This window comes from Parambassis ranga, chromosome 20 (assembly GCF_900634625.1).
Source record: "Parambassis ranga chromosome 20, fParRan2.1, whole genome shotgun sequence".
NCBI lineage: Eukaryota > Metazoa > Chordata > Actinopteri > Ambassidae > Parambassis > Parambassis ranga.
The window spans coordinates 6,682,967-6,704,423 of record NC_041040.1 but is presented as its reverse complement, the minus strand read 5'-3'; the positions used below and the strand labels follow the sequence as shown (position 1 = coordinate 6,704,423).

At 40.9% G+C, this 21,457-nt stretch overlaps 1 protein-coding gene across 2 annotated transcripts; it reads right to left on the bottom strand.

Moving 5' to 3' along the window:
• Positions 1–273: 273 nt before the first annotated feature.
• itgb1a (integrin, beta 1a) lies at positions 274–18,214 on the bottom strand. 2 transcript variants are annotated; one of them, XM_028432863.1, is made up of 17 exons: positions 17,877–18,214; positions 8,100–8,166; positions 7,651–7,736; positions 7,245–7,464; positions 6,961–7,131; positions 6,392–6,630; positions 5,940–6,095; positions 5,760–5,855; positions 5,415–5,504; positions 5,025–5,165; positions 4,723–4,925; positions 4,383–4,621; positions 4,076–4,298; positions 3,370–3,605; positions 2,998–3,164; positions 1,856–1,933; positions 274–1,479 (listed from the first exon to the last, which is right to left on the bottom strand). In XM_028432863.1, exons 2-16 carry the CDS (start codon positions 8,164–8,166, stop codon positions 1,856–1,858), a joined length of 2,412 nt encoding a protein of 803 aa, XP_028288664.1. In that variant the 5' UTR covers positions 17,877–18,214; the 3' UTR covers positions 274–1,479. The 2 variants fall into 2 exon arrangements, with proteins under 2 accessions (XP_028288664.1, XP_028288665.1); XM_028432864.1 differs by lacking the exon at positions 1,856–1,933.
• Between the last annotated feature and the right edge of the window lie 3,243 nt (positions 18,215–21,457).

The window sequence follows — 21,457 nt, the reverse complement described above, 5'->3', positions numbered from 1 at the left end:
GGTACTTCCGGTTACCTTATCTATCCATTACGTAACAAAAAGGGACACTGAAGTCATATGCCTATTAATATAATGCATATATGCATTTTATGATTATTGTCTCATATCGAATACATCTGTGTGTTTACTACTAAATAATTAGCAAAATTATTTTTGCACATCGTGAGAGAAAAGTCTAAATGATAGGGACTTTGTATTGATTATTTTGAACACAGAAATGCAATAAGGGAAATAGCTTCACCTTACTGTCATATAATGGCCCCACAGAGGAAACACAATTTTTGTATTTATTTAATAAATAACTCATAAACAGCATTGGGAGAGAACATGAAGGCACTTTGAAAACAATACTGTGAAGCTCTATGTTGTGTGTACTTCAGAGGCATTTGTGTGTGAGAAACATATCAGAGGTGATTCATGTGACATCTCAACAAATATTATTGTTTCAGTCCTATAGTCTAAAAAACATTAAAACGTAAACTGATTCACTTGTTTACTGAACCAGGTGACAGAAAACAGATTTTTGGTGTACGTACTTGACAAGAACACAGGAAAGAACCTGAGAATGAGCCTTGAAGTTACTGCAGTTAGCAAATAAGATATTTCAGCTATACAAATCCTTTGATTGTTCAGCGTTGCCACAATTGGATAATTTCAACAAGTGGTATACAATCCCTTTTATGACAGTATATCAACAATATCAATGATATTTAAATTCATCTTGTGTATTTACTTCTTCATAATAGGCAGCAGTACTCGGTAACAGTCCAATACAATCTCAAACACTTGATGTTTCTAAGCTGCAGTTTACAACCACTGGAATTTAAAATAGCTTTCCAATCTAAGCTCAATTGTCAATATTACTAAATACTTTCTATTGTTTTCTATATACACACACACACACATGGACATAATGTGCTGCTATTGCTGACTGACTGATTTACATATTACACTCAGGTCCTGTCTGGAACACACAGAAACTCACATGAAGTCAGTGCACAGAGAGAGAGAGAGAGAGAGGCTGAAGAGTTCTTGTACATATGTTGTACTGTATATTCACTGTGTCCACATTGTGTTGTTTAAAAAAAAAAAAAACATAAGCTAAATCCTCTGCCCATACCAGTCCAGCGGCAGGAAAAAAAACACACCATCATGTCATTAACGTCTGCAAATATGCAACTTAAAAGTATATACACATACTGTACATCTAAAAATACAACAAATGCATATAAATCATGTGTGTTAGTAAAAATACTGATGCAGTGGCCGAATGATACATTATAGTGATAAAGCAACAGAAAACAAAATGCACATAAAAATTCCATCGTGTGCTCCTGTCAGAGCGCAAACCAGCGGTAAATACTGCAGCTGTCAGATGCTTGATAGCAGCGTTCATTGACTATTATGACGCCATCATTTGCCTTCATATTTGGGATTGACCACAGTTGTGACAGCACTTTTGTAGATGGGATTTTCACCCTGAAAAAAGAAACAAAAAAAATCAGATTTCTTAAATTCTATAAACATGTAGTTTCGTCAGTTTAATCACACACAAAAACACACCATCATTTGCTGTAGTTTATGTGATCCACGCTTGCATGCATTAAACCAGATACAGTACTTACCCTGGATATCCTCAAATACTACTAATTCAGCTGTATGTCTTTGTGACGGCACACTCATGCATTCTCTTTCTGTGGGTAACATCAGTCCTAACCTCTCATGGCTTCATGGTTTGTTAAACAATTCCAAAAGACAGGTGAAGTAAAGCAGAAGTAGGAACTGAGTGACATTTAGAACACACATAAAATCCCATGCAAAGAAAAATCAAGTGGAAAGGAAAGGAAATACAAACTTAAAGGACAGCAGCTTTACGTCCATAGTTTGGGTTCTGGAACTGATTGATTGGACTCTTGTATATGGGGTTCTCTTGCTACAGGTAGAGAACGAGGACAGCATAGAGTTCAACAAAGGGAAACAGAGAATGACAGCACAGGAAGGCAACAGGAAAATGATGAAAATGAAATGAGGATGAAATGGAAAAGGATGAAAATAAAAACAGTGTACAGATAAAAGGAAGCCCTCCCTGAGAAACTTTCTAACTGTAACTTTAAACATGGGCTTTGGTGTTGAGGTCTCTGTACATGAAGTAACCTTGAAATTAAATTGGATGTGGTCCAAGTTTCCCAGATTGTGTCAAGCTGTGTGCATTTAACTTAATTCACTTAAAGCAAATACTTTCTTCAGGCTACAGATCAGGGAGGTATCATTCCAGACATTACAGAAGAAAAAGGAGGAGGCTCATGCTGCGTCTTTGAAATCTCTTATGATAGTTTGTATCTCATCAGGACACAAGGTTACAGAGTATCACTAACAGTCTCTCATTTCTCTAAATTATAGGGATCAGTCATAGCCAGCCCTGCCCATAGTAATAAGAAAGACCCCGGCCTACAGAGTGGGCTTGGAGCTGATTAGAGACATATGCACCATTCACTGCTGCTATAACCAACATCTACCACTAGAGGGAGGCCTATGACTACACATGAAGTTTTGCTGAAATTCAGCTGCCTGTCATATTGATGTTGGCTGATGATGCTACTGAGGGGAGGAAAGAGAATAGTGGAGCTGTGGCCACTCCCCTAAAAAAGTCCTGCTTTGCTCTAAGTGCATAGCATTCCCAAAAAAGTCCACACAGTCTCCAGCATTTTTCCTTTTAGCATTTCTGAGTGCTGCTCAAAAGCAACAAATTTAATCTGTCTCTGCAGCTGTGAGGCTGTATGAGAATGCGAGCAGGAGACCTCATAATAATATCAACAAGTCTGGAAATCTCATCTGCTGGTTAAAACAACATACGACCTTCACCACCTAATTCCCTGACAGTGGCTGGCTTTGCAAAGTGGCCAAACAACACCTGTTTTCCACATTCAAATGTCTTCAAATCAAAAACATTTATCCTGCTTAACGCTCCCAGACCTGGTTACACTTCCAGGCACTCACCGTATCCCATTTGGCATTCATCTTCTCCTTCTCAAACTTGGCGAACTCGCGTCTGTCATGGATGATCATCAGCAGTTTCCAGATGAGCAGAAGGGCCAAACCTATCAGCACGATGCCGGCAACCACGCCCGCTACAATGGGGATGATGTCAGGACCGGAGGGGCAGTCTGAAACAGAACAGCGTTTAGGCAGCTTGAAACAACAGTTTAAAAATAACAGGAGTATGGGAAAAGCATACCATCACACAGCTGTATGAAAATAAACAAAAGACCTATATTTGCAACTCAACTCCACCACAACCCCTGTAATTAGCTTTCTCTGTAACAGAAACCTTCCACACCCTGGTACATGTGGGCCCAGCTCTTTGCTTACCCAGCGTTTCGACCACATGGACCTCCTTTTCTGTGTTGTTGTTGACAGCGTAGGTGTAGTAGAACCAGCAGTCGTTGGCGTCCCTCTCCTTGCAGTGCATCACAGGGTAGGTGGCATCATTGGGCTGGGGCAGCTTGTTCCTCTCTTTCACTTTAATTAGGGTGAAGTAACTGCATTCTTTCTCGCATGTGTCTTTCTTCTCACCAGTGCCGAACGCCCGGCACTGGACGCAATCCCTGGAGGGGAGAGAGAGAGCTGCTCTTAGTAATAGTAAAAAAAGTAACAGGCATTGAAGGTTAGGTGCAATAAAGGCTCCATCTCTGCATAACAAGTGGTACATTTTATCAATATCAATTTTTTAGATTTTATTTTTGATATTATTTTTAGAAAAAAATTGTGTGTTTTTTACAGAAAGGAGGAGAAAAAAAGCCGGGAGCCGCGGATTGCCCACCCATAGTTGAGTTAAGATGGCTGTGTCTGTTTATATCTGGTATTGTCTTCTACCAGTAAACATGCTTTTGCTTTGGCTCAAGAAGGAAATACCACCCCGGGAAGCACAAAGGGACTTTAGTGCTGTAATTTAAACTGTTGAAGCCTCACAATTTGACCCCCTTTGTGGATTTCTGACTCTTCTGACTCTTTATTCCTGGGAGGAATCTAACATGTTATTACATTTATTGATATATATTTATACTTTCAGACTTACTTGTGCTCTGTACAGACTCCTGGACATGTGGGGCAGGTTTCACACGTGGGACCCTGGAATTTGGGATCAGTGCACTTGCATGTGCCACATTCACATGTTCCTCTGCCATTACAGATCTGCTTGTTGGTGGCCAAACATGTGCTGTTGTCCATAGAGCAGTCACAGGCAGTGCCAGTCCACATGGGGTCACAGATACACACTCTGCACTCACAGCGTCCATGCCCTAAATAAGAAAAAGAAAGCTACTGTGTAATGGTCTGTTTTCTTTTAACTAAATACCTAAAAAAAACATAAAATTGACACACACCTCCACACAGTGTGTTTCCAGAGCGGTCACAGTTGAAGTTGTCACACTCGCAGAACTGGCCGCTGTACCTCTCCTCTGGGTTGTCTCTCTTTTTGCACTCACACGTGCCGCACACACACTCTCCGTTGTTGCTACAGATGTCGGTGCCGTTGTCTTTGCGGCACGTCCGGTCCATGTCTTCTGTAGCCACGTCGTTGCTGCTGCATTCACATTGCCTGCCCACGCGACCTTCGTTACACCTGAGATAAGATGGGAGGTTGTAACACGGAAGTATTTCTGACTAATAAAAAAGAAATCCATCTAAATATCAGTGTGATATGAAGACTGGAAATTAACTCACTTGCAGGCTCCACACTCATAGGTGCCATTACCAAAGTGGCAGAGTGGACTGTTCTTGATACCGTCCTTGTGGCATTCACACTCACAGATAAAGTTGAGGGTAATCTCCACCTCCTCTGTGAATCCCAAGGGCTTTATCTTGATGGTCTCAGGCTTCCCTTGTTTTGGACAGCCCTTAGAAGTCACACTGATGGTAAATGTGACCTGGCATTGAAGGAATAAAGGATACAACCTGATTTAGAAACAAAACTACTGAATTGGAGGAACCACTTGTCTGTGAAAAAAAACCTTTCTAATTCTCACCTCATCTCCGATGGAGATGTTGGAGCACTTCCGTCCGTTCTCGCCCTCACTAACCACCCCGTTCTTACAGCGTGATGTATAGGCTATAGTGACTCCTTCTGGAAGCTTGCTGTTCTCCAGAATGACCTCGGACGAGAGAGACTGCCAAAAGAAACAACAACATGAGTGTTCCTGCAGTGGAATGCCATCTGGTAGCTTTGTTTTGAAAATGTACAATAAACAAAGGCTTAGTGCAGAATCAAATGAAGATATGTGTTTAGAAGAAAGTCCTGAATGTCAGCTCAGTCAGGAAGCTCAATGCTTTAATGTGGCTCATGTGAACACATGATAACTTGATCAAATTCTTCTGGAAGAGTGCATAAAGTGAGCGGTTTTGAATAATGTACTTACATTGTAAGCATCTATAATGAGGTTGATTACATTGCTTGAGTTGGCAGACAGAGTGCCCACTGCAGACTTTGGTATCAGATTTTTCAGCTCCTGAGGAGAGAAAAAAAAAGGTCAGAGCAAAAACTGGAAGCACAGGATCAGGAAAAACTTTGAGCTTTTGCAGGCTGCTGTTTCAGCTGGAATACACAAGTACATCGCAGTTCAGAAACATATTATCTTAACCACATATTGCTTTAAAACTATTTTCATCTCATCAGTGCATGCTGAGATACAGAAAGATGTCTAAGGAATGAGAAAGAGCACTGAATAAAAACTGCTTTTGAAGGAGACTAAAAGAGAACTAACCTGGTACACAGGCTGGAACTCCTCCGTGACAGCAAAGATAGTCTGAATGTTGTTGTCACTGAGCTTCTGAACCAGGTGAGCAATGGAGGGATAGTCCTTAAAAAAGAAGAGGGAGGAGAAAAGTCAAATTTAGAAATTCAACACATATAAAAATCTGGAAACAGCTTAAAATCGACTTACATAATAGTGGCTCATGGTGTAAATATTGTTCTCCAAGTGACATTTTCCATCATTTGGTAGCACGATGCCACCCAGTTTGCCATCTCCAGCAAAATGGAAGCCAGCATCAGTGGAGAACACCAGCAGTCGAGTCACATTCCTCCAGCCAATCTGATCCTGATAACCAAATAATCACAACATTGGTAAAGAAATGTTTGAAAACAGCTGTCCCACATCTTAGCACTACATTCACAATCCATTCAAATGTGAAGTTCTGATTATCACAGCATCTAAAAATCTCCTTGTAAACACCTAGTACTCATAAAATAACTTCTCACACATCACCACATAAACACTTTTACTGGCCCTGCAAGCATGTGGTTTAATGGTGGGAAAACTATCCTAAATTGTAAACCTGGGTGTGAATATTTCCAACAAGATTCCTAAACGTTTTTTTTTTACTTTTTGCTTACCCCACACACAGCCACTTGCATGATGGCATCAAATCCTCCTTCTGGAGAGTCCAGGTTTCCAGAGATGTGCTGCTGTCCTACCAGGGTGTTGAACTTCTTGCCGTCGCTGGTCAGCTTCAGGACGTTCTTGTAGCTGAAGGGGCTGGTGCAGTTCTGGTCACCTGTGCATGGGTTCAGCAGCTTGGCTGGGGTGGTGCTGATATAAGGCATGACCGTCTTCTCCACAAAGGAACCGAAACCTTTGATACAAAGTTGGATTCAGAAGAAGCCAGTTAGGACGCCTGGTTTGAGATTGGGGTAAGCTGACACCAAATTCATTCAGGAGAGGTCACTGAACTCTTTTTTGTGCAGATTGCAACAAGGTCACTCAAACTTGGGTGGCTAAAACATGACACCCGGAAATACAAGCCAGTCGATGTCCTTCAAAGTGCCCAACCCCCAACCACTTCTGACAAAAGTGAACCCATCCCCCATACCATATCTCTACACAAAATGTGTAGGGAACAGTGTCACAGTTTGAAAACTTCAACAGTTGATTTTGATAGTACCATTATGGGGTTAAGCCTCACCTATCCTGAAATCTGAGGTGATCTTTGACATCTCCAGCATCAGACTGGTTCCCAGGTTCTTGACATTCTCCAGATCGTCCTTCATGGAGTAGGACAGGTCCATCAAGTAGTACAGGTCAATGGGATAATCTTCTGCTCGTTTGAACTTCAAGTTAAAAGACTGAGGCTCACCTAGATTCAGGTACGCAATTAATATAACATAATAAAACAGAGAATCAATTTCCTGAGAAGTTACTAATAGCTGTAAATCTCTTAGTAATTTGATTTTAATATGTGATTCATACCAGATCGAAGGTGAAGGTTCAGTTTCTGTGGTTGGATCTGTGTGATGTCCTCTGGGTTTAGCTTCCCAGCTCCCTTTTTGCGATTCGTTACTGGTTTGTTTTTGAGGATTCTCTGCTTTCCGGAGGGGTTCTCAATCATTGCCTCAACACAGCCCCTCCTGATTAGAGACTGCAGTTCATCACAGCGGGTTGACACTGTCTCACCCTGTTTCAGGAAGTCCTAAGAGAAGCAGCAGAGGGAGAATTCATGGGACAGTTCATCCATTTTAGAAATGAAAGTTACATTTTCATCCTTTTTTGAAGCCTAAATGACTACAGAATTGTTCTCAAAATAAATCAGGGATTCTTTTATCATCAAACTGCACTGCTCAGCAGCAAATACAGCTGACGGCTTCAATTCACATACTGGGTCTTTACACCAGCCACATTTGGCTCCGGCCTGGATGCATTCCCCGCAGTATTTGGCATTGGCATTGATGCACTCGTTCCCCTCTGGATGGAAAACAAAGAGAGAGGAGAAGGCAGGGTTAGAGGGAGCAGTCCCTGCAAAGTAAGCAGCCCTGTTAAGCCCCCCATGTTTACACATCAGTTCATCTGGAACAGTGTGGGCTGAAGGTAATTGGAGACAGAGAGGGAATATTCCATCTTTTCCATTATCCTATATGCTCCATGATGCTGAGGTGGAGCCCTGCTTCTCTCCTGGTCAGTGACATCATTAGGCTAAAGCAGCTCGCCTTTATGTCCAAGGAAGGACTCATCAATATGAAATGTATGTTCACTATTCAAGCTGACATCTACAAACTGACATCATGTGACAGAGGAAGGATGTTTGGCACATCTGACAAAAAATCTTACCTTTCTGAGCATTACAGTAACAGAAGACTCCTAACAATGTAGACATCAAGATCAGCTTTAGGTCCATCTGGAAACACAGAGAAAAAGGATATTTTGATGTGTGGACTCAACACAACCAAAGCAACATCTGCTATATGTGACAACCTCTTTATTAATAATGATAGCTGAGGTGTTGCTGTACGACACAGAACGCGTGAATTGATAATTTCCTGGGACAAAGGGGTTCAGAGGATCAAGAAAGAGCCTCTGAGAGATGACAGATTGAATCTGTAAATGGCCTGCTTATAATTGGAAGCAATAAATTACCCAGTGACGGGAGCTTGGCTATTCTCAGTCGGTCACAGGGTAACAGGCAGCTAATTCAATTCAGACCACTTTCACACGCACACATGTACGCACGCACACACACACACTGTCGAATCAACTTGCCCTCAGCTTGGACTGTACCTCCTCCTTTTTTTCTTTCCAACACAAACCCTTTTACTGTAAATAGCAGCAGTTCCCTGGAGTCAAACCTCCCCTCTCTTGTCATGTATATTGATCCCTTGTCTGACTGCAGGCCATCTGGTCAGCCATACCGATGTCTACTCATAATGCAAAGCTCGTGATTTACTAATGATAAGGGGGCTGGATGGCCTCTCACTACTAAAAGGCTGATCTGTGAAGAGGCTTTGTGTACATTTACAAAGCTGTACTTAAATGCACAGTTTGTGTTGCAGAAAATCTTGTTAACACACTCCCTATAACAAAGCTATTGCTTACAAGATGTTCATTTTAGTTCTGAGCTGACAAATAGCACAGCTGAGGAATACTTTGACTTTTGAAGGTTTGGCCTGAAGAAGCCATTGGCTCCGTGAATTAAGCGTAAATGTCTGGACCAAATTTTTGGCTATCCACCTAGAGGTTACAGAGATTTCAGACCAACTTGCTTGTTTTGGTTCTTTAAAAAAACACAAGCTCTGGAGGAGCTTCAGAGAGGATAGAGACTGAGTATTGAAAACTAGTCCTGCTAGAGAGACATTATGAAACCCTGAGCTACATTGCTAGCATGGTTACAAAGCTTGAGAACATCTCCTTTGAGGATAGAGCCTTCCTATACACAATAAATAGCCATGAGAAAAGAGCAGAGGTCATTCATGTCTCTGTAGTGCAAGGACAACAGAGTAATGCCTCACTAGCAATCTAAGTTTTACATTACAGCTGCTGTCTGAGAAATATTTAGTTAGAGCTGGTATGCTTTTGGTATCCTCACCACTTCTTACTGGCAGTTCTAGAAAGAAACAGCTGGAGAAAGCTCCTACAGAGTGACACCGAATCAATGGCCTGATGTTTAATCAAGGTACACCGGCAAAGGATCAGCATGTGTCGAATCTAATTAACATGTGGAATGTAAAACCAATGTCCCGCCTGAGCATAAATCACAAACTCATGGGGAGTTATTTCTAGGAGAATCTCTACAGAAGCTAATGCATACCACACTGGATATTAAAGCATGAGGTTCAAATTAGAGCTACACAGACGGTAACAAAACATTTTTTTAAACTTTTTTTAAACTATTAGCTTTTGTTGGCTATTCATAGATGATACTTTAAAAGATTGCATCCCTTACACTGTGGTAAAACAGGCTGTGACGTTCAGTGTGCGTGGTGTTGACTGATGCATTCCTGAGCACCCGGGTGAGTGTGTCCGTTTTTATAGGCACAGAGGGGCAGACGGCCTGTCTACGGCCCCCCAGATTAGATCAGCTGGCCTGAATCTGCACTAGTGTGCATGGTGTTGTTAGTGTGTGTTATATATCAACAAGAGATGAGTCTAACCGGGTTCTGTCACTGTCACACCATCATCATAACTTACTGAGGCTAAACTTTAACAGCATAAAAAGTGATCACAGATGTGCAGACCTTAAAGTAAGTTAAATAAAGATCTATGACATCATTTTTTGTTACAATAACTGTGTAAATTGGTGATCGCACAATAATATAGTCATTGCTGCAACAACCAAGCTTAAAATGAAAGAATGCAGCACATTCCTCTTATAACAAAACAACACACTCAGATATGTTCTTTTTATTCTTACTGAGGGTTTTCAGCTCTGGTTTGTGGTTCCATGGAAACATTCAGATGCAAACTATGGCTATAAAACTCCAGTGAGGTGTCAAGTTAGAAAAATAACCATGTTGTTTTCAAGCCCACGAAGCTAAGCAGCTGCACGGAGGAATGTTTAGTAAAAACTACACTGAAATATAAAGCAGGAGTCAGAAAACAGCCAGAGAATAGTGCTAGGAGCAGGATGTTATGTTGCCTTCAAGTGCACCACTAAAGCTCAGTGTTATAAATACAACTTGTCAGCATTTTGGTGGCTGTGGTCAAGGAAGATGTCATAAAAAAATAAAATATAATGTAATAAAATAAAATATAAAGTAGTGAATAGCAACCATTCCAAATAGCTGAGAATTATACAAAACACAGAAAAGCAGCAACAGCTCTTAATTGTGAAAATGAAGCCCCACAAACAACCACAATATTTCACAATGCACACTAAAAATTCTGACTTCAACATAAATAACAAAGACAATTTAATGTATGAGGGTTGAAAAGTGCATGCCTAAATAATTAGACTTTCGTAATCATCCTGAATATTTGTTGACACAGATTGCCAAATATGCAGAGAGGAAGGATGAGAGCTATTACAGAGATGTTTACATAACAACCACAAGTCTCAAATGTACACGCTGCGTCTTCCTGTATCTCTCTCACTCAGCCTACTGTACACATGCACATTTTACTTCTCTGTGCCTGTTCATCTGTCACACACACCTGAACTATGACTAATGGCAGTACAGTGTTTTATATGCTTTCCAAAGCTCTATCAGTTGGCAGGAGAAGGTGATGCATGGCAGACATTGTGGTGCGTGACTAAAACGGGCTGAGCTTCTCAGGCATTCCTGGGAGACTGATTGCTGCCTGACCAGGATAGTAACCTGTAATACTGTTACTGCACTTTGGGGAAAATGTGAGCTGTGGCTCCCATGACGCGGGGATGATGGACACTCCCAACAACTCACTCAATGTCCCAGGGTTTGCTGCTCGCATTTAACTGCGACTGAAAACAATTATCTGTTTCAATCGTAATAACCTTAGCCTAATACCTGCAGATAGCTGCATGTTAGTGCTTAGCTAACTGCATGTAGGCCATATAAAACCATCTATAAAACACAATCTGTGTGCACACTGTTCTATTAAGATCACTGTATCATCTTTCGTTTTAATAAACATTGAGGAGACAACCTGTGGTGTTGGGTATCAAGATTAATTGAGCCTCACTGACTTAGGCAGCGTAAGACTGGATTTACTTCCCTTTAAATTGAGCTGCATTTGCAAGTGCTTAAAAGTACTTACTTCAGCCAGCACTGCCATGAATAATGACCAGAGGAGTCAGTGAGGGAAACAGCTAGGCTCACAGTAAAGCGTAAAACTGCAGCAGTAAAGAACTGGTGGCTGCTCAGAGTCACATATCTCACTGTAGCAGCAAGCCTGGTGCTCCCCTTAAGAATGGTCTGCTCTCAGTCTGTGAAAAGAAGGAATGGAAAAGAAGGAAAAACAGGAAAGGGCGGTGCACAGCTTAGAGGAAAAGGGGGTAGCCTCAAGTCCAAAGAAAAGGATCTCAGACTTTTCTCGCCTCTGCTGAGGTAGCCTTTTAGTCCCTGCTAATCCTGTGTTCTCCAATAATACAGTATGTCGGCTTGATAAGCTTTTTATTGTGAATAGAATATTTACATGAAGAAGCAGCTAAGTGAATATTTAAACAGGTCTGCAAGACTTAAACGTCTTTACTACTAAAATGTCTTTAATCACTCCAGTGTTATCTCTAGCATATCTCTGGCATCCTATACTCCCATCCTCCCTCTTTCTCTCCCTTATTTCCTTCTTTTCTCCCTCCTCCCACACATCACCCACACAATTGCTCAGTTCACTCCCTCCACTGTGAGCACAGCCAAACCAGTGGCCCCATTGACTCCACATACCCTTCAAACAGCGCAGAGCGGGGAACACGTCTGCGCTTTGAGATCTACAAGCCGCCTGAAAGAACTGAAGGAGAATACCAAACAGTGTCCGTCTGTGTCTCCAACCACCCCCACCGCCACTTCCAACCACCATCCGGAGGACCCTCTCATAGTAGACAAAAGCAATGAATCAGACTGCCCTCTGAGTCTATGACAGAGGATCTGATCCTTAAAGTGTCCCCACTCACTGTCCCCCTCTTTGCAAAAAGAGCCTCTGTGTGATGAATAATACTAATGAGACAGATGTTGATGTCTTTAACCTTTTGGTGCTTCTGGGTACTGATATGTGCTTCCACTGTAAATTTTCTAGATGAGAAAAGGAAGAAAAGTATTCAAGATGATAGAACAGAAGGCAGAAATGACTACAAATGTCAACATAGTTTCCACATTACTAGAAGAAGAAACTTTAAAAAGTGGAAAAGAACTGAAGAACTGTGAAAAGAATTCTAGCACAGTGGAAAATATGACAAAGTGTGTAAGCAATGGTGCCAAAGAGTTTCACATTCCATCACATCTGATTCAGTCCACCATTCTTTATTTTTAGCCTAACAGTACAGGTATGTCAGCGTCTATTTGCATTTATAAATGAAGATAAAATTCATTGTGTGCAATTCATCTAGGGAAGGATATGACAAAGAAGTGATGATTACAAGGTGAAAACACTGAACAAGCGGCTTGTGGAAGTACTCAGCATATTTTGTTATACATTGCTATACAGCATATAAAACGTTTTTAACAGAGAGCAGTAGCCACAGCCTGAATTCCAGTTTTATCAGTAGTTTATCAGAAAGTCTGCTGCTGCTGCTCCTGCTCCTGCTCTGCTTTTCACACAAAACACTTATCCACATATGTTGTCTCCAAGCCTGCCAACCCCTTCCCCTTGTGTGTGAGGAAGGCTAAAGATACATTCTAGGGAGTGATATTGCCTTGGAAGGACTTTTCTAACTTTTCCAGTCAGTAAATCTATAACACTTCAGCAGTGCTGGGTTGTTCTCTGCACCCAGAGTACATTCACCTCCCTTGACGACTTCCCACAGCAGTTGAGCAGAAACAATTGAGGCAAAACCACAACCTTTGGAGACAGGCCAAGACCATATCACTATTCAGGGCTCTAGCTCTGTGTTGAAAATAGCAGTGCAGTACTAACAGTTATTTCTGACTTGTCCTCCCCACCTGGCCTCTGCAATCACTCCAAAATGTAGACAAAATAACAGGAGACATACAATTAAATCTGGTTCACAAATCTTCCTCAGCACAACAGAGATGAAGAAACCATAACATATTTATGTCATATAAACAGCAGAATTCCTACACCATGTGTCACTGAAGATCAGATGTTGTTAAACAAAGCAACAGTTTTGACAGTAGTCAGGTTTCGGTCAAGCATCTGTAAAATCAGACATTTAAAGGGGGCATCTGTTTTACAGTTTATGGTGATCCCATAAAAGTAGATCTGGAGACAGTAAGAGCATCCAGTTCTCATCACCAACCACCAGGCGTAACTGTAGGCAGCCTTTGGGAATCATGTGGGGTTGCCTGGCTGTGACAATGTGAGCCCAGGGCTCAGTCTGTAGAGCTGGGAGCTGCTGTACAATAAGTCTCCCGAGACACCCCCCTCGTCTTTGCTGAGTCTGCTCTTCCTTTGCTGAAACACAGGAAGCTCAACTGGATCACACAGGAAGCCCATATCAAGATGTCTGGACACTGGCCAAATCTCCACTTCGAAGCCATGAGGACGACATATTTGGAGTTCAGTGGGAAAAAGTAGACAAACAAAGACACGGAAAGGAAGGGAGACGGGACCAGACAGCTTTGTTACAAAGAGAAAATGTTGCCAAAACGGCAGCATATTGTCTTTGTGAATCAAGCGTGTCTGATCTAAACCTAAATCAGGCCATCACTGTAATCTAAGCTCTGGGAAAAGGCTAAACAAGCCTGGAAACACTTCAAACACTGCTGGTGACACAGCCAGAGGATCTAACTGGAAATGAACAAAAGGTTGACACAAACAATAACTCTCTAGGACAAACCACAAAAATCAGTGAACCACCTGTGCTTCTAAAGCAGAACGAGGAATCATTTAGATACATGACAGCAGAATGGAGTCAGAGACAAATGGAGAGGAGCTCCAGCTCTGGGAGAACAAGGTCTACAGGTGGGTAGAAGTTAAATTAAATGAGACTTAGACCTGTGACTCAAACTAAAAGATATTATTCAGACCCAATGGTGGTTCTACAAAGTGATTATAACATAATCCATCCTTAGGTCAGTGAGACATTTCACTCAAAAACACAACTGTAAAGTAAACACAGTAGCAGCAGAGTGAACCACAAATTGACCAAAAGAAGCCATCATGTCACAGCCTGTTCACCACACACACCATACACACAGACGTCAAAGTTTGATCTTAATCCGATTTTAAGCATGCAGTAAGCCTGCCGTGGAGACCTCCACCAACTTTCTGCTGAGACCCAATGCTGGAAAACTGACACATTAATGACACTCAGATGTCTTTCATTATGTTCCAGACTTCACACTTAAACTAGAGGGCCTCCATTTCCGCTACCACAAGGGAGTGAAAGCTACGCACAGCTCAAACAGTAAGCTCTCCACTATTACACATATTTCCTCATGGGAACAGTAAAGGAGTGTCTGCCATGTTTAATTCTCAAGGTGCTGTTAGGGAGATGATGATTAATGATCGAACATTATGTTCTAAATTCGACTATGCTGTTAATCACAACAATCAACTTTAAGTAAGAACTTTAGACTTTAAAATTTAAACCTTTCAAGCTAATGTCTCTGAACACCACAGCCGACGTTACAGGAAGAAACCACCTCACTAGTCAATCATTGTTGTAGCTTTGCACTGTTAGCCTCTACTACGTAATGGAAATTGCTGCATTGGCTAAATTTGATTGAAAGAGGGAATTTCCCAATGCTAATATGTAGCTGTAAGAAACCTCTATGTATGTAGCTACAGTCTTACAATGTCCTTCTGTCTCTATGGTGGACGTTAAGTGGTGACTCACTTAAGACACCAGCGTTTAACCAAAGAACAGTGTTCACATTGTACTGGTTTTATGTGTAAAATAGGGCGCTGAAGGGGGGAACATAGTGCTGGTCTATGTTCAGTGACTAATCAAAGGTGTAAAGTTGAATTTTGGTCTATGATTAAACAAGATGAATTTTACTTTTATTATTCTATTTATAAAAATTAATGTCAATGGATGCCATCAATACTAGGACGTGCTCAGTGAATAGACTTACGCATGGGCAGACTGCTATAAATAATGTATTTTATATTACTGCAATGGTCATTTTTCATCTGTCCTGTAACCGGAGTATTAGCTGAAAGTGTAGTCAATAGTAGACAACTAATGTTATTTCTGTAATAAGGAAGTAAAGCAAGCAATTCATCTGTAGTAAGCAAGGCTCATGTGAAAATAGCAAGCGAACCCCTGCTTTGTTTGCAATCCTTTTGAGTTATTTCCTCTCACCTCAGTACAGAACTTCAAGTTCAACATGGGACAAAAGCTACAGTCGTCTGGGTGAAAGTCTGTAGTCAGGTTAATTCTATGACACAAAACAGATGCCGTCTCATCAAAGGCAAACAAGTCATCAATCCAGGCAGGTCTTGTGGACTGAGAGGTTAAAGATTCTACACATGAAAGCCCCAAAGTCAGGTTCAATCCAAGGTCAAGTCTAGCAGCATATCTTTTTGCATGTCCCCATGTTTCTCTGCTCGTTTCCTATCATCTCCCTCCACTCGCTTATCTAACAAAGGCAGCTGGTGTCACCAACAATGTATTGTTTGCCGGGTTTCATACGCCGCCTCAATTTCCACTCTTTTCCACTTTTTTTCAATTACAGCTGTTGGTGGAGGACAAGCCACTGTTCATGTTAGTGAATAAAGCCACATTTTGAAACACAAACTCTTTCATATCCTAGAACTGAGCAGTGCTGTGAATGAAAGCCACATAAACAGAGACTCACAGTTAAACCTTTACACCGTCACAATAATAAACACAGTATGACAGAGCTCTGCTACCAAGTCTGCTACTATTTACTACCAACATAACGTGTTTAGTCTCATTTTCTCAGCAGACCTCAGCAAGCAGAGGTCAGCTTTAACCACGCCATTCCTCTCTGGTGTTTCGGAGGCTGTTTTTAGAAGCAGGAGGCACCCACCCCAAAAAAGGCCCAGAAGAGCATTTGAGCTCGATGTGGAGAGAAAGAGCGGATAGGAGGTCACAACCCAAAGCCAAGAGTAAGGCCCACCCCACAATCTGTCTGCAAAAGTAGATAGATCTGTGCCAAAAAGTGTATCTTCCAAAGAAAGAAAAAACAAAAGGGAATTTTTAGACTTCAAATCACCATATGGTTTAAGAATTCTTCTGAATGAGAGGTTTGTGTATGTTGGTCAAGCATGTGGATCACTGTCAAACAAATCACAGATAACGGCACTTCTGGGATCATCAGCTGAAGACCTAGTTTCTAAAAAGGTTAGGGGTGTGCATGTGGTGGAGGTGAATGGCTCTAACAGGCGATGATTTGTACCGCTTCCTCTAAGGCTCCAGGCACGTCCGTCAGAGTGCATGTTTTTATCACTTATATCCTTAAGGAAGAGAGCAACACACATACACACAGTGCACATTGTTCATTTCTACCTCCTGGCGACAAGCTCACACATAAGATGTGCATCGCTCACAGACAGAAAACAAATATACACATTTATGAGAGACGTCACATGTCCAGAAGAAAGGCCAGGGTGTGGCCCTCTGTGGAGTTAAGTAGCCTCATAAATCAGGTGGGAGCCTGCAGCAGCTGTTCCCCAGGGGGCTTAGATCACATCCAATCCGCTGGTGGCTACTGTCTCCGCTACTACCTCTTTCAACTCCCCCCACTGTCCTACATTTACCCTCCTCCTCAATTAGCCTTCCTCCCCCCTCTAACTGTACTTCCCCCGCCCTCGTTGCCTTCCATATCTCCTTGAGACATCCCCTCATTACCTTCGTCCTCGCTTCTCTTTCTGCCTCCATTTCCCTGATTAAACTGAGCTCCCAGGCTTTTCTGTCTACAGCAGGGGGGGGGGCGCATGATCCAATCAATGGAAGCTGTGCACCCTGTCAATCATCCTTTCCATAGGCAATAACAAGCAGCAAGTCTTCATTCTGTCAGAAACCTACAGTCCATGAACCGATGTCTCTGTTGTTCGAGCAGCCTGAAGCCTGAAGCTATAAGCTACATATTCTCTTCTGGACATCAATGCCTCATGCTTTCAACAGTCTCCAACTTCTGACATGACTCTCCCCTCTGGGCTGTCAGCATCTCATGTCAAGTGACCCCTGAGTAATTAAAATGAATCATGTGAGATCAACCTGTTGAGGGCCCATTCAACATGATGGTTAATCCACATGAAAGAAAAGGTGCAACCACAGATGAAGAGCACACAGAGGTCCACATTATCCAGCAGCTGAGTTTAAAACCCACACACAGCAACACACTATGAAATCTGCTGTGATACACACTCACAATAAACAACAGCAGAGTGATTGTATTGACCTGTTTTAGCTAATTAGACTGTTAAAATACGCTTTAAAACCCGACGTGTGTCAGAAAACACAAATAAAACATTCAAAAAATGCAACAACTTTGAAAATTAAGACGTACATGAGCAGTATAACAATGAAAGAGTCATTAGCGTGTTTACCTTGCTGTTATTTCCGAGGTAACATACAGGAGAGTTAAGCTAGCTTTCCTCGTCCGGCTCCGTGTGATGACCCGCTACCCTGCAGCTCAGACGGACAGCGACTGTCTGCCCCGTTGGCACCGCCGGGGGCCACTTTCCCCTCCGAAAAGTCACGGAAGATTCCTCCTGCTGCTCATTCCCCTCACCTCCCTCCACGAAGAAAATATATACAGAAAGTATATTATCTAAGTTACACGAGGAAACCGTTCAGGAGTTAATGACGGGGGGTGAAATCCCAGCGGCGCCGGAGCGGGGCTCCTTTCTTCGGTCTGAGTCAGGAGAAGCTCCGCGGTCCAAACCACGCGAGCCCCGCGCGGACACAACGCAACAGAGCTCTTCCGGTTACATCCTTCAAAATAAAATGCACGTTTCAAGCTTAATGGAAATTTGATTTTCTACATCTTATCAGTGGTGGAATGTAACTAAGTATTTGTACTTCGTTACTGTACTTAAGTAATTTTTTTATGTATTTATACTTTACTTGAGTAAAAATAATAGTGCATACTTTATACTTTTACTCCATTACATTTTGCAGCTATTATCTGTACTTTCTACTCCACTACAAATGTTAAAATGTCTGTAGTTACAAGTACATTTATGAATACAGTTGTGTTCATACAGCTGTGCTGGACTGATGTGAGGTCAGACATGGTGTTTCTATAATGAGCCTCAGTCATGATGCTGGTGCTCTGGCTCAGTTAGCTAACTAGTTAGCAACTGTCTGCTAACACAGGTCCATCCATTCATCATAGCATTAAAGCAGGAATTTACACAGTAAAAATGGCGAATGCCTGTTTTTTATTAGCAGCCTCTCTGTTCACTTGATGCCCACAGACCTGTCCATAGCTGGTTCTGGGTAGATTTCAAATATTTCTGTACTGAAAATGTACATTAACTACACATTGTCAATTTTAATTTGAAGATGATTTTATTTGATTATTTTAACCTGTTCAGATCCTTTGCAATGGAAATCAAATATATGTATTTAGTGCATGAGTACTTTTACTTTTAATACTTTAAGTACATTTGAAAGTAAATACTTAAGACTTTTACATCAGTAGGATTGTTGATGTAGCACTTCTACTTTTACTTGAGTATATATTAAGCTGGTTATTTGTACTTTTACTTAAGTACCAAGCTTCCACCACTGCATCTTATTATATTTATACGATTACAGAACTATAAAAACTTTTTACAAATTAGCACGATTAATTTGTATATTCTTTGATAAAACTACGTTTAGTTCATGCTACTGCTGCTACTACATGAATAGCAATTTTTTGTTCTTCTTCATATGTCAATAAAGATTCTCATTCGGACAGGTCATTCTCATTCAAGAGCTATTACAGCTATTGAGATTAAGATTAAGATTAAGAAACCTTTATTTGTCCCACAATGGGAAAATTGCATTATTGTAACAGCACAGATACAGAAGTAGTAAAAAATAGGTTAAGATAAAAAAAAAAAATAATATAGGCTACAGCATAAAGTAAAACTACCAATAAACAATAGAGAGTTAAAATAAGATAACATATTAACAGATATTGCACGATGTTGATATATTGATTGATACAACGGAAATCTAATAAAACAAAAATCCCCAAGTACATGTCTGATACCTTTATTTTGAAGGCTGAGGTCTCCGTTTCCTAGTTTTATTTTTCTTAATTTCTGCTGACTTGAGTGAGTGAGACTCCCACTCTTGTACGTCACCAGTTGAGGACGCCCCCACTCACATAATTATCTATTTATATAGATGCTTCTAACGCATCTGTTGCATTTTTCAGTGTTAATGAAGCAAAACCTGTATTATATGTGCAAAATATTATAAAGATATTTATTTTATAAAGCACTTTATTTATGTCTGAGTTATACATGAAAACTTTCTTCAAAATGCATTACAAATGTAAACAGAATAGGTTGCTGTTTGTGTTTCAGAGTTTCCCACTTGAGGATTTTTGGACCACTCTCAGTGCAAATAACCAACCCAGTGAGTTATTTATTTGCTTTAAACTTAGTGGAAAGATATTTTTCCCTCAGCACTGGGGACATAGTGGAAAAATGTGTGAGAAAACAAACTATTAGGACCGGAAGAACCTCAAATCCTGTTTAGTCTCCAGGGAGTGTTTACAAGGGAGGGCAGCTCTTCATCTTCCTGTGGGCCGCTCAAGATGGGTGAAAAGATTAATCTGCTGTAACTTGGTACAAGTTAATCTGGCATTAGTTGTACAACTTCAAGTCTGTGTTTTTGTTGGTGCTTATAGTAAACTCAGCGATACAGTAGTTATTGAATCACACTGAAGACTGGAGGCAGGAGTGGAAATGACCAAAAACTGCTGTGTTTTGATTAAATAAGAGATTCAGACATTATCATTAGAGCTCATGTTTTTAAGAGCTGACTTGCAAAGTCATCATGAGTTATTCAGTGTGTGTGTGTGTGTGTGTGTGTGTGTTGTACCTGGCAGAGCTTCCCTGAATTCTGAAGCCATCTTGTGGTGTGTTCAGAACACTGCATGGAAACAGGGACAAAGAGAAAAACAGCAGTACAGTCATAGTCTGTTTACATTTTTCAGTTTTGTGTCAAATCCTGCCATTAGCGTCACTCACTGAACAAACATCTGTGTTTTTTTTCAGAGCAAGGCGACAGTGGGCTTTTTACCACTGGAGACCTTTTTTACCTGTTGTCGTCAGAAAAGCACAGATGTTATGCTTTACTTATGGCTGAAATATAAGCGTTTCTAATTAACTCACTTTTTTAATTTAATAAACTAATTATTATATAATTATGTGGAACCACTGTTTAGGTTTTATGGTCATATATAATCTCCAGCTTCTTCAGCAGTTCACTATATATATCATACATGTTACTCCACAGCGACATCTGGTGGTAAAATATAAAAAACTGCATGCTTCAAATAATTAAGGGTCCAAATGACAGCAGGCGCTGCTCCTCTGCTAGGTGTCAGACTGAAGTATTGAGTGTCTATGAGTTATTAATGTGTCATCTATTGGAATAAGTTTCATACTTTTTTTAATGCTGAAGACATTTATAACATGTACTTCACTATTGCTCAACCATGATGACTCTTTAATACATGAACACAGGATGTATTTTGAGTTCCTGATCATCACCACTGACACATTATAAAGTTACTACATGATCAGTTCAATATTTTATATACTTTACTGTTACTATAAATAGTTGTGTTATTTACTGATGCAAACAGCAGCTATGGCTCATAATGTCAGCACACCACCTCTGAAGGGATACACGTTAAACATCAGCACTTTAGCTGTAAATCTCTTTAAACTCAATCCAGATTGAGCATATATAGAGCATCAGAATCAGAATTTGTTGAAGATTATATTTATGCATTATGGGTGACATTAAAAGAGAGAGAGAGAAAACCTCAGATAAGTAAGAAGATGTCACATCCAGGCTCCTTTTCATTGTTCTGAATGTCTCATTACGCTACACAGATAAATAATTGATGATACTCTGTCTTGCTCCACTGATTAATTAATTAATGCTAAGCGCTGCT

Bases quoted from the DNA above. Each gene is read 5' to 3' on its own strand.
- itgb1a (XM_028432863.1), bottom strand. From the start codon at position 8,166: ATGGACCTAAAGCTGATCTTGATGTCTACATTGTTAGGAGTCTTCTGT. The intron at 7,465-7,650 runs GTATGTGAATTG...TGCTTCTCTTAG, and splicing joins GTGGCTGGTGTAAAGACCCA to GACTTCCTGAAACAGGGTGA. The intron at 4,926-5,024 runs GTGAGAATTAGA...CTTCAATGCCAG, and splicing joins ACATCTCCATCGGAGATGAG to GTCACATTTACCATCAGTGT.